This window comes from Amblyomma maculatum, chromosome 1 (assembly GCF_055883805.1).
Source record: "Amblyomma maculatum isolate TAMU_Amacu chromosome 1, ASM5588380v1, whole genome shotgun sequence".
Taxonomy (NCBI): Eukaryota; Metazoa; Arthropoda; class Arachnida; order Ixodida; family Ixodidae; genus Amblyomma; species Amblyomma maculatum.
In genome coordinates, this window is record NC_139344.1 from 428,907,633 (window position 1) to 428,921,661 (window position 14,029).

The following is a 14,029-nucleotide window of genomic DNA, read 5'->3' on the forward strand; positions in this document are numbered from 1 at the left end:
TCATGAGAGCCCACACTCAGACATTATACATGATTTATTTTTATTACAAACCAGGGAATGATACACTAGTTTTCCCCCTAATAGCTTTGCACTGTTCTTCACTGTCCTAATCTTTGAACAGCTATAACAAACACGTAAAGTGGCCCTGTCCTCATGTATAGAGGAAAACAGGAAGAGGAAGGAATAGAGGAATAAGTCAATGTAGGAAGTTGCTTAGGCAGGTGCTGGAGGCATGCATCTGTATGTGAGTGGCATACCTGCAGAATACCTACTGCACAATAACATACATTCCAACCGACATAATATTACTGCACTAACCTAAGTGTTGTGTTACAAATGAACACCAATCTCCATCAACAGTAGCCATGCAACACTCGTGAAAATCCAAGCACAAAGGAATGCATCACGAGAATAAAATACAGTCTAAGAACTTTGATACGCAAATCTTTGCAGGTTGGCAATAAACTGATGGGCTTGTATAAAGACGCATGAAGCCTGCTCGTCACCATAAATTATTTTTAGGTTAAAGGTAGCCGAAAATGTTTAACTGAAAACTTGTCACTGTATGTCCTACAGATCTAAACCTTTTGTGGAGTGGGGCTTTAATATACAAAATTATGAAGTATTTACAGTCATAGATAAGCACAATACTGAGCTCCAAGGAGGCTAGTTTGAGAGTCTATTTGTGAGCCACTTTATTGAAGATCCGATGCATGAATAAATATTTTACCTCCTCTCAGTGTCGACTAAGAATGCCTGACAGCTTTTCTAAAGGAACTGTGATTATTTGTGCTTATTACACATTTACAAACAAGTTTTTAGGTTCCTAGAATGCAGCAGCTTCATAGCATATGTTCGCACAATATACGATAATCATCACTGCAAAAGACAAAGGCGACTCTTTTAGATGGCGTTCAGGCGAGTTGTATCACCTACCTACGAGTAAAGTGCTCCATAATTGAATTTAATTTACCAGTTCATGGGCACAGCACCTAGAGATAGGAAACTGGAGTACCATGATGCCTACCTTGTGTATCTCAACTCGGTGTTTTTATCTGTAGACATTTTTGCATGAAAATAATACGAAATTTGTTTTTGGCATTCAAGCAATCGTGGCTAGATTGCAGACATGTTTACTTTTAAAATTCGAGTAAGCAATGGATAAATGTCTGATCAGAATTTTGCATGAAATGTGTTTGAACAGACTGCATATGCATAGCTTGTAAAAATTAATAAAGCATCACAGTTTATTTCTTAGTCATACAATACAGCCCCATGCTACCTCCAAGCTCTAAACTTCTAGAAAGTAAAGAGCACCCTTTTCCTCGAATTATAGGATATTCTAGTCTTTAGGAGTGTTATGTGAATACACTAGCTGGCTGAGAAGCAAGCCTTGTTGGCTGGTAAAGATAGTATGTACAATAATTGCAGTGAAGCAATCCTTTTGAGACCAAGCGTAAAATAAAAAGACAGAAAGAGGAGCAAAGCGACCACCCCGCAGATTACGGAGCTGAGACAAGACTTACTAATAAAGGTAAATTTGGCCCCAGATAGGTTCTACAGCTCGAATCTGGAAGAATTTATTTCTAGCGATCCTAAAAAGTTTTGGCTGCACCTAAGCCAAAGAAAACAACAGAAACAATGCATTAAAATCAACGGAACTGAAATAGAGGATGCGCACTGCATTGCTGAATATTTTAATGTATATTTTCAAAGTGTGTTTGCAGAACGTGATCAGTGTGAACTTTTCAGTACTAGTAGCCCGTCGGTAGAACACATTTTAATCAGTCGCGAATGTGTCCTGGCGTTGCTTTTAAATATAAATATTAAGAAGTCTGCTGGGCCTGATAACATTCCAACTGCTTTCTTGGGGCGATATTCTGAACAAATATCTGAATTCATTTCTTTTTCAGTTATCCTTAAAATTAGATGCAGTACCATCAGTCCGGAGAAAAGCACGTGTTGTGCCGGTACACAAGAAAGGGGACCGCCAGGCTGTTTCAAATTACCGTCCTATATCTATTACTAGTACGTGTTGTAAGCTATTGGAACATATTGTCGTTGGTTCCATGCATGAGATTTTGAAATTTGAAAGATCATAGCATACTATCACCTTTTCAGCATGGTTTCAGAAAAGGACTCTCCACTGTGACTCAACTCGGTACATGAGCTATCCAACATACTTGATTTATTTGGACAAATAGATGTGCTCTTTCTGGACTTCAACAAAGCTTTTGATAAGTTCCCCATGGAAAGCTATTGTATAAATTAGGTAAAATTGGACTTCCAGTTGGTATCACACAGGAGATTTGTGCTTATCTCAAAAACAGAGAACAGATTGTTGATTTTATAAACTGTACTTCAAGTGCTCGTCAGGTCACCCCAGGAGTCCCTCAGGGCAGTGTGCTAGGACCATTGCTATTTTTAATTTATATTAATGACTTCATTGATGTTATTAATTTATATTAAGGACTTGATTGATGTTGATGATTATACCATTCAGTTATACGCGGATGATTGAGTTATCTTCAAGAAAATTGTGTCCCATGATGATCATGATGTGCTGCAGAGATACCTTGCAGAAATTACTCACTGGTGTTCCAATTGGGGAATGGAGCTGAATGCTGAATGCGGAAAAAAAAAAACTACTTTTACGCGTAACAAGAAAAAATCTCCTAGCATTTTTCCGTACCAACTTGGAAATAGAACTGTTCTCGAATCGACAAATACAAATACCTAGGCATTACTCTTACAATAAGCACACATGGTCAACACATATCTCAGATGATTGCTCAGCTGCGCTAAAAAATTATGGTTCATAACGAGAAAGCTTAAAAACGCGTCTGTACGAAATAAAATGTTAGCTTACAAAGAAATAGTGAGATCTAAGTTAGAATATGCTTCAGAACTTTGGGACCCGCATACTTTGAAGGACACTAAAGAACTCGAACGAGTCCAGAGAAAAGCAGTGTAATTTATATACGGGAAATATGCCAGGAAAGATTCGCAGTCCTCAATAATGTTACAAAATAGAATACAGACACTCGAAATATGCAGAAAAATTAGTACTACTACATACTACATACTACATACTACTACATACTACATACTACTCTTTCTGGAAAAAATAATAAGGCGCTACCAGCGTCCATATGTCGGCCTTCTTTGAGGAGAATACGACACAGTCATGAGTATCTGCTTGCACCAACCTTCGCGAAAACAAACGCTTACAAATACTGCTCTTTCCCTCGAACGGTGAACGAGTGAAAGTCACTTCCCATTGGTGTATTTTAGTGCAGCGATTTCATGGTTGCACAAAAATAATTTTTGTGCAAGTTAGGGGTGTTGACGTTTCATTTGTGCTTCTTTTTTGTGCATTATGTTCATTTCATGTTACATTTTATACGCTTTTCTGTGCCTTATTTTTGTTTGTTAATAGCCCCTCCTGCTTGGGCCAAAGTATTGGCCTGTAGTATTACTAAATAAATAAAATCTGAGCCACTCAAGAGAATGTTTAGTGTCATAGACTCGACTGCTTTCCTGTCACCCTCTGCACGATATGTTCCACACACAGGCATCCGCAGGTCCTGTCGCAGCTTTCCGCAGAAACTCTTCAGCCTTGGAAGCTTCAGCGAAGTAGGCTGATGTGAACGGCAGGCCTTTTCAACTGCATTGTTAAAAAACACAATCAGAACAATGAAAAATACTAGCACTCACTATGGTTCATAGAAATTGTATAAACAATAAATTATGGTGAAGAAAGCCTCTGCAAACAGCGTACAAATAGAACAACTTCACACAGTTGGCAACTGAAATTACAGAAAAAATGACTAACATCCTTTCCCAATGTTATGTAACATTTTAAGAAGCATGTTTAAAATGAAATATTAAAAATAACAATCACATGCTATTCAAGGGCAAGTGGCTTTTCTTGTACAATGCTTGAGTTATTAGCCCCGAAAATGTGCAGACGCATATTCTTCCTCAAATAGATTTTTTTTTCTCACCTGAAATATCTTCCTGCCAACCAAGATCCGTATAACTCGTGCTATGGTCTTTCCAGTTGTGATGTATGGATGCGAGAGTTGGACTGTGAAAAAGGCTGACCGCCGAAGAATTGACGCGTTTGAAATGTGGTGCTGGCGAAGACTCTTGAGAGTTCCTTGGACTGCCAGAAGATCAAATCAGTCGATATTGTCGACCATAAACCCTGACTGCTCAATGGAGGGTCAAATTTTAAAGTTAAAGCTCAGCTACTTTGGTCATCTGATGAGAAGAGAGGAGTCGCTGGAGAAAGATTTGATGTTGGGAAAGGTTGAGGGTCGCCGGAGAAGGGGTAGGCAGCGAACGCGTTGGTTAGATGGCATCCTCGAGGCACTGCAGATGAAGTTATGTGATGTTAGGAAGATAGTGAGAGACCGGAAAGCGTGGCGTGACATGGTCCATAGGGTCACGAAGAGTCGGACACGACTGAACGACTAAATTGAACTGAAATATCTTCCTAGTGGTAATTTGCAGTCTGTAGAGAACAGGTTATATATCATGTAACCAGAAAAGTTCCTAACTCAGAAGCTGGCGCAAGAAAAAAAAATCTCTCTTAGCACCTGTTCTACACCAGCGGTGCCATGCTTCCTTAACTTGAAGCCAGGGTAGTCTAAAAGCATGTAACACATGTTATGGTCCAAATTATTTAGGCACACTGATTTAGGCATCCAAATGATAAAGGCACACACATCAAGGGCATGTGCATTGTCGCAACTGGTAACTATTGTGTAGAGGGCACACTGGGGGAGCCAAAGGTGCCATAATAACTCCACTTTCACTTCAGCTGTTAAATCACTTTGCTGGTACAAGTATTAAAAGAGCAAGACAAAATTGAGTCCGACGAACTATGCAGGACAACGGAAAGCACAGTCTTGCGGTTTACTTTCTTGTCTGTCTTTATAGCAACTTTCTTAACGCCTTTTTTGTGTTTAACCCTGTAACTGGGTTGGACGTACTTCGTCGAAAGATAGACACAAGCCGGACGGGCCGAGCAGCGCGCTAATATGACACAATACGCTATTTATACTAACAAGCTTCTCGGTGACAGACTGCATGCGGGAGCGTAAATTGCCGAGGACGTCGCTAGATAACGAGTTCATGGTATCCAATAGCGTAGACGTAAATACACACGCTAAAGAGGCGACGCAGCACGCACGCTTTTCGAAGGCTTCACTTATCACGCTCGCACTCTCGAGGAAAGCAAATGCATACGTGCACGAGACACAGTCAGCGTAGCGACGTAACACGTAAACAAAGACATCGGCGTGCTGACATTGACACCCAGCAATACAGCGGCACCATCAATCACGAAAGAATTGTTGCACTAGTTAAGTGAAATGCCACGCACACGCATTATCGTGCACAAGGCAAATATCATCAAAAACCACATTTTTTAAAAAATAATCGTGATGACCCTTCTCGCCACGAATAGCTTCATATTATCCTCCGAAACAAAAAAAAAATTGTGTAGACTAAAAAAAAAATGTTTTACAACTGATCGCTATCAAACAGCGGCAACAAACGCGACGACCGGAGGCTCGCAAGATGAGCTCGGCGCCTTTCCACCACGCTTAACAAAAGTGAAATTGTTGAAGTCTTTACATGTAGCAATATGTACACACACTGCAGTGCCAACGTACTTCCGTCTCTCAGAAGCATCGGTGACAAAGACGTCGCTTTTCTCCACGGTAGATTTCGTAAATACGTTGGTCAGCTGATCACGATTTCTTGAGGATCTTCAGCAAGCCCGGCGCCTGAACTTCGGTCTGATAGTCCCTGGTGCACTTGGAGCATGTCAAAATGAAGCGGTAACCATCCCAAATGCGACCGCTCTTCACAAAACACTACAAATTTCATCACAAACAAGGAACAGCAATACAGTTTTAAGGGACGAGGTACGTAAGAATCTCAATATTGCCGCCATCTTGACCAGTGTGGATGGATGGATGGAATATAGAAGCGTGCCCTCTGAAACGGGATGGTAGCAGTTGCTATCATGCTCATTTCCTCTCCCCCCTATATTTTAATTATTGTTTTAGATTGGTTAACTATACCATCGTTCTATTTATTGGATTTTTGTTTCTACATTACTAACATTATGTCCCTTTTATTTTTTTAAGCACCAATCTTCCAGTCGTTTTTTGCTAGCTTCCATCGCATGTTTATTCACCTGGCCACTGGTATAACTGGTATCTCTAAACCCCAGAGCTCGGTGTGCCCATCTGTTACTGTCCTGCGGGAAAAGAGCGTCGAAATGCCATCTAGCGAGAGCGTCAGGGACAGCGATGTGGATAAAATGAGGCACCGCCACTATTGTCGCGATCTCAGATAGCTGTTACTAGATAAAATTGGGATGCAGTTTATTCGGGCTCCGCCACCGGCTGAGTGTTGTATACCACTTTTGCTCGCGACTGTACGTCGGCCAAACAGGCCGATGTCTCAACGATAGATTCTATACGAACACAGTTAAAATGTGTTAAACCACATCAGACTTTCTATCGAAGCATTGCCCTTAGTGCGAGCATGAGCATGTCTGCTAACCTAACTTCTCGGATTGCAGCATCCTGGCCAAACACGTTTGCAAAAAAAAAAAAAGAGAAATACAAAAAAAAAAAAAAAACAGGAGAGATTATCGAGGCGAAGGCAATAGCTGATGCGAGTACTTCGTGCGTCAGCATACCATCGATTCTGTTATCCGAGAAAGAGTTGCATTTCCATAATGCCCGAAGGTAAATCGTGGTTAAGGATGCCGGGAGATCCGCTTGTTATCCGACTTTGTTGTGTTGTTTTTGTTGGAGTTGTTTCGTATTTATTCTGACGCGCTCATGAATAAAATTTGGTTGTAACTTAGTTGTAACGCTGCCTCGGGGCTAAAACATGCTTTCAATGTCGCGTAAAAATAAATTTACAAAGCGTAAATTTGAGGCTAAGATATATTTACAATTAAGATGAAATAAGAATATAAAAATAAAACGAAAATACATTCAGAGGTACATTAAAAATAACAAGACCTGTCCAAATGTGCCCCCCCCCCTCCCCCTCCCCCAAAACAAAAAAGTTTCGGAGTGCCTGCTTGCCCAGGCCATGCTCATGGGCATTGGAGATAGGTAAGCATTTCGCGAAGAATGGAAGACGGCGTCAGCCTCGGACAATGGCGGAGGGCAGTGTGCGCGGCGCGCGTGACGGACTGTCCGCGCGTCACGGGGCCGCAGAGTCGCCACCGCTCACCGCTGACCGATGCTGCTGCTTCTGCTGCTTCTGGCGCCGGTGGCGCGGGGAGACCTGTCGGACCTGGTGTCCAGCGTCACAGTAAGCCCTACGTTCAAGGCCAAGCTGACGGAGGCGGGACCCGTGACAGCCACTTACGGGGTTTCTTTCCCGCTCGAGCTGGAGCTCTCCGGGCCAGCGGCCGACCGTCGGGCGCTGCTGCGCGCTGCCGAGGAGGCCATGCAGCGAGCCGGCCTGGACGGCGCAGCCTGCGTGCGCCGCGCCCAGTGCGAGGCCGCGTCTGGGGGACGCCACCATGGCCTTCTCGGCGAGCTGCTCGACCTACTGCTCAGGTGGGCTCAGAGTTTCATGTTCCCGAACATGTGCTGCGACAACCGCGCGTGCCTTCCAGCGAATAACAAGATATCATCAATATGATATTTACCTGCTTAAAGAAAGTCTGGGGAGCCTCCGCTCATTCAAGCAATGCACGGAAAGCGCCTGCTGCCCCTTGGTGACATAGTGTCGAAAAGCCCACAAAGGGGCGAAAAATGGCACACACGACGGAAGGCGTCCACTTGGGCTCTGGGTTCGTTTTTCTTTTTTTTTTTTTTTTTTTTTTTGTGTGTGCAGATACCCCTTTTCAGTCAGCTGCAGCATGCAACCATGGCGCAATTCGGGCAAACACTGGGCGCGCTCTTGCGACGGTATTTCTGAACTACGACCGCCGAAGCTCCCTCAGGCAAGCTATTATGTTGTAGTGTGTGTTTGCTCACAGACCGTCAATGCTGCTGAGCGCTATACGCGCCGTACACTTCAAAGGAGTATAATCGTCACCTTTTAGTATTGTCACAATATAGTATCTGCAAAACCATAGGTCTTACGATGCCTCCCTTCTAGGACGTCTTTTCGTTGATATGGGTGATTTTTTCTTACAAAAGCTATATAGAGTGTTGCCCTAGTGGATTTAAACTAGTAGCTATGTTTGAGCACAGTCGATTCTCCTCCCAATAGATTGCGAATGCAGGAGGTCAATGGAATGTCGTTTTCATTGAGCGCTATGGTGTGCGTGCTGTAGACGCGGCAGTGACTCAAAACTTGGAAGCTATAGGTTCATAATTAGAAAAATGTGATATAACAGATAAGTAATGATTGTGCACAAACCTACGGTCACATGTTGTAAACCAAGAAAAACTTGACAAAATGTTACATGCGCTGTAGCACTCAGGAATTTGACTTGTGGACCTCCCGAAGTCGGCTGAATAGTGAATAGCAGACCGACTAGGAAACGTTACCTGTGCGGGGGTTGTAGTCGCAGGGCTCAGACTCACGGCGCGCAAATTCCTGGCCATGCGAAAAACCGCCGATACTCGGCAATGTGACGTCACGTGGCAGCCAAAACTTGGTTGTCAACGGGAAGCATGTATGCGATCCAGGTCCACCGTCCACAGCGGGTGTATCGATATCTAGCGTCGCTTTCAGGGTGGAGATACCGTTCTCTCGGGTGAAATGCTTCCGTTCGGCTGCAAAGCTTGCAATGCGGCGGCGAGGTGTAAACGGTGGTCGTCGCGCAGAATTTGGCAAGGTTGGTGTTAGTTGTTCGTAAAGAAGTTAACCGAAGTTATAGAACTGCACAGTCCCGAGACCGCAGTCCAAAACCCACTAAGCCCACAAAGCCTAATGTTGGGCAAAGCCTGGTTCTTGCAGTAGTGCATAAAGTAAATTTCTCAACGACTCTTACTGCGCGGATAACGAACTGGTGACAAAGAAGCTCAAATCGCATTAACATTTCTAGAGAACATTTATTGCCACCAGACAAAATAGCTCTTCCTCCGCATCTTATCGAATTCTGAAACAAAATGACCAATTGTCGAAAATAGGGCACCTGGTTGAGTGGTCTGCCAGGAATCTACGTTTCTATTCGGGCCGTTATATAAACCAGGCAATGTGATCTGCAGTGCTATTGCAGTGCGTAAATCTAGGATTATATACTTCTGTACAGCTGAGGGTTTGCAATTTTCTTGATATGATTTCCTCTGTTGAGCTGCTTATGCGCGGCTGGAGAGACGAGCGAGCTTGTAAACCAACATTCGTGAAATGCACTGTAACACTGCTCAAAAATACGCTGCAACTTAGGTCGGAATGAAAAGAACGTTTCTTTTACGCACCTCATTCGCTCCGCGGTTGTTTTCGTAGCAGCTGTTCTCAAAATAAATATTCGATGGTTTTTAATTTCCCAAAGACACTCACGTACTGGAGGAAGATTTCGACCACCTGGGTTTCGGTATTTGCAGTGCCATCACACACGGTCGCCTTACTTTTCGCCTCCATCGAAAAGCGCCCGTCGATTCCGCATCTTTGGGCACACAAGTCCAGCCCCCTAACTACTACACCACCACGGTGGGGTATTATATGTCGAATAATCACTGCCAACAGAAATACATTGGCTGCTCTGACATTATATTTCATATACACATGGCTAAGGGGCACTAGAGCGATTTTCTGAAGCGTTTAACTTTGTATGATGTTCCATTTTATCGGCTTTTAGAGACGAATATAGTAAAGAATCGGCAAGAAACGGTCGGTAGTATGTCCTCCTTGCACATGATGAAAACGCAGCAAAAAGAGAGCAATTTATTCGCTGAAAGTGCATGCGCCTTCCGCTTTACTATAAATTAAATTAAATTGGTTCACAGGAAGGGAAAGGCGCAGTAACTGTCACACTTGCTCTGTGGACACCCGAACCGTGCCGTAAGGGAAGGGAGGAAGGTGGGAATGAAAGTGGAAAGAGAGAAAGAGGAGCCGTAGTGGAGGGCTACGGAGTAATTTCGACCACCTGGGGATCTTTAACGTGCGCTGACATCGCACAGCACACGGACGCCACTTCGTTTCGCCTCCATCGAAACGCAGCCGCCGCGGTCGGGTTCGAACCCGGGAACTCCATTAAATTACTTTGCAATTCTCATTTGAGTGACCGTTTGTTCTACTTAGTCGTTTTAAGTCATACTTAGTTTGCCGAGTAACTGCGTTGTTATCTTCGGTGGGCGTTATAATTGTGCTCTATCATTTTAAGTCAATCTTACTTTTCTGTGTCATCTTAAATAAATATTGTTATGGATTCGCTTTTCTTATTTATTTTAATCAGTAACAGAGGAGGCATTTGCAGCTTTAGGCGCAGATTACGATCGGCAGAGGGCTATAGCATAAAGGTCCGCCACTGCAAAGCACGCTTGTATTTCATATGTTCTGTTCAGATTAAGGTGCCTTATTCATTTTCAACTTTGCACTAGATGTCAGATTCATGTCCCCATATCTGCGTTATGAAAAGGCCGTTCATTTTAAGTATGCAGTACACGATCCCGCGATGTATACTGAAATTAACGATCGTACTAAATATCATGCGTGAAATGTAAGTGAATGCCTACAAATTCGCTAACGTTGCTTTTAGGACACACGTTGGGCACTAATTTAAAGCTGTGCACGTAACTATGGAGAAAGGAAACAAAACAAGCAATATTGAACTCACACTGCATAGGCGTGAATTCTTTGTCGGCTGTCACTTGTCCAGTTTCACACTGATAGTCCTCGCCTTCTTTTTGGATCTCTAGGAAATGCAAACCTCCTGTAGCGTTAGTGATCCGTGCACGCAGGCATCTGAAACCCCGGAATATGTCGACGCGAAACACGACACCGCAAGTACAACTGACGCAGGCGATACACGGAGAAGCTAAAATATGGCGCGCACCTTCGCCTCCCCACGGCGGAGGGGTGCGTGTGCATCGAAGCATTCCAAGTCTGGCTTGTGCACCTGCCGGTACGGATTTGCGCCTTCAAATGCTCTCACGGTGCTGAAGTGAAAAACAATTGCGTCATTTACTTTGGGAATTGCAAACGAGATACTTCTTCATAGAGCTGACTGTTGCAAATTACAAATAGGACTGATAGTCCTCCGGTTTGAGCAATCTATAATGAGCACAGAAGAGCGTGTTGTCGGGCTAGTTGGTTCTGCATAGTATATAAGAGAAATGCGCAACAACTCTCGTGAACTGTTGTGTGTGTTTCTTTCTGTGTCCTGTTTAAGTTGTTGCGCATTTCTCTTATATAATGAGCACATGTTTGATTCGTAAATGGAGAAGCTCTACTTTGGTGTATTTCACATGCTTAGCGCGTGCTAAATGGACGCGAAGGATGGCTCATGCCGAATTGAATAGGCGCTGAAAGTGAGAACAAGTCTATGCGAGCATCAGGGAATGGAGACTCAATGTGCGCATCCTTTGGCTTCCTCTTTGTCCACATCGTATATAGGGACTTTCTAAAAACTATCGCTGCCTCAGTGTGCTACCGGTGAATACCGCACGAAGTAATATATCCAAGTTAGTTCGTGTGGCGCACCTAAAGATGGCAGTAAAGATAGTTTTAGGTGGGTGAATGATATGAGCCGCCAATCATTTAACTACACATCAATTCCATTTGCCCTCTGCATGTATTTAGTTCACGGAGTGAGCGAACGCCTCAGGGAAATTACGTAGTTTCAGTTTTATATTGTTACGGGGTAGGATGACACTCAGGAGGGACACATACTCAATTGTACACCACCGTATACATAGCCCTTCTCTTCCGCATGAACTCTCCTCCACGCGCTAGCGCAGCACCCTCGCACTGCGCTTCCTCTTCTTCTGGCGCTGCGCTCTTCCCCGTCGTGCGGCGTAACTTCTTTCCACTACCGCGCTCCTTACCGTGTCTTTGCTCGTCTTGGCCCCGTGGCATACCGTCTCGAAGACCTGGCTGAGCGTCGCCCACGTGGTGTGCACCGCATTTTTCCAGATCATGTTTCCAATATGAAGCCATATGTCCCCAGCGCGCGCAGTGATCTCGACTTAACTACTGTGTCGCGCTTATACGTTCCAACGACGGCATACCATCAGTCGAACATATCTTAGCAGTGCTCTGCGGGTGCATGGAGAACTCACAGAGCCGTTGGTTGATTGTGAATTGGGGAGGACAGCGACCAGCAGTTGGTGATGCGCACACAGCATCACGACGACCTCAATAGCCACTGGGTTGTCAAAGGCAGACATAGCTGTTTCTGGAGCTGTTTCCCGAGTGAACCCATCAAATGCGGCGACATCGTGCGCATCGAAAGATCCCTCCGTACTTGGACTGGGATTTTTTCTCGGAGATTCTCGATTATTGGAGCATGTTCAGTCTCTGTTTCCGCATATGCGTGTGAGACGCACTTTACTACGTCTCACACACATACGCGGTGAGGTCCCCCAGGCGACCTCACCTCACTTTTCAGGTGACCATTGGCTGCCTCACTCAACCTCACCTTAAACTCATAATGTGAGGTTGAGGTCGGGCGCTCGACCTCAAAAAAAAATAACTAAATTAAACCGTAACTTAAAGCAAATATACATTCCTCGCTAATCCTGTGATATATAGGCAAGCCAGAATTTTGTCGTATGAACGCTGTATTTTACTCTTAATTTTATACAACAATTAATATCCCGGATAAAAGCAGAAAAACTCCGGAGACTACATGTCCAATTTTGCACTAAAGTAGAGATCCTCTCCCCCTCCTCGCCTACCTTTTTTTTGGTCGGTTTAATTCTAAGGCCTACATGGGTACCTCATTACTACGTATAGGCCCATAATGCGATACAAACAGTTTATCCCATCCGACCCACGTGAATAAGATTCGTATTAGAAATAAAACAAGCCAGTTCTTACTATATATTGAAAAGACAAATGCTGTTGACCCTAGTGACGATGACAACAATGATGATATGCTCTTTTTCTTAATTCGCAAAAAAATTGATGATTGCCAAGCATTTTTTTAATACACTGTACATTGTCTTGAGACCGAATACATTAAGTTCGGAAAGAAAATAGGAATACAGTCGTGCCTCGTTAGTATGGACACTTTGGTTTCCGACCAAAACTGTCCATAACGCGAGTCATCCATAATAACGGGCCATAAATAAAAACGAGAAAAACTTTATAATTAATGGCTGCTTTTTTAATTAAATTTGTAATTCAAAAACAGCCGAACTGTTGATGTTACCCCCTTCTCCATGAATCCGTCGACCCGAAATGTCATGTCTGTTCTTACACCTTGTCAGCTATCCTCTTGAGTAGCTAAGTTAATAATGCCTGCACATAGCGTAGAATAATGTTTCTCCGTAAACATCACCCTGTTTTACTGAACAAAAATTCCGTAAATCATCACAGGTCAAACCTATCAAGACGGAGGAGAAGGAACGGTACGCACCCATAATGTTGCCGAGGCAGCGAGCATTCTGTTGAAGCATTTCGTCGCTCACGACAGCACCATTCGCGCGCACATTCTCGAACCACATTAACAAGGCTGTGTCGTGACGCTGGGATTAAGTCGACCCGGCCTTCACTTGGTAGCGTGCAGAGACTCCGGGTTGATGAAGGAGTGAATCTTCGAAGTTGGTAAAATATATACAAGCAGGTTTAATGGCACTTTGAGAAAACTTATTTACATGAAAAAAAGGGTATATCAGCAAAATGGCAAGCATTAAGAGTTCATAGCGAGAAGCGTCTGGATGAGCCGTTTACCCAGGGCTCAGAGCGTCATTTCGTGCTCTGCAACGTCCTTAACTCCCCCTATGTTCAGCCCCGCTATGAAGATGCTGACCAATCAGTTACAGGGCACACCCCTCAGATATCGGCAACCAATCGAACACATCACTGCACTGATGGTCTGATGCACTGACTGGTCCAGTATTGTTTCGTCGGGCGTGGTCACTTG

The 14,029-nt window shown here is 43.9% G+C and overlaps 1 protein-coding gene across 1 annotated transcript in view; it reads left to right on the forward strand.

Moving 5' to 3' along the window:
• Positions 1 to 7,281: 7,281 nt before the first annotated feature.
• LOC146209338 (uncharacterized) overlaps positions 7,282 to 14,029 on the forward strand; it is a 32,785-nt gene continuing 26,037 nt past the window's right edge. The window contains exon 1 of the mRNA XM_084580028.1: positions 7,282 to 7,604. Within this exon, the coding sequence (XP_084436154.1) occupies positions 7,282 to 7,604 (323 nt within the window). The remainder of the gene's footprint in view (positions 7,605 to 14,029) is intronic.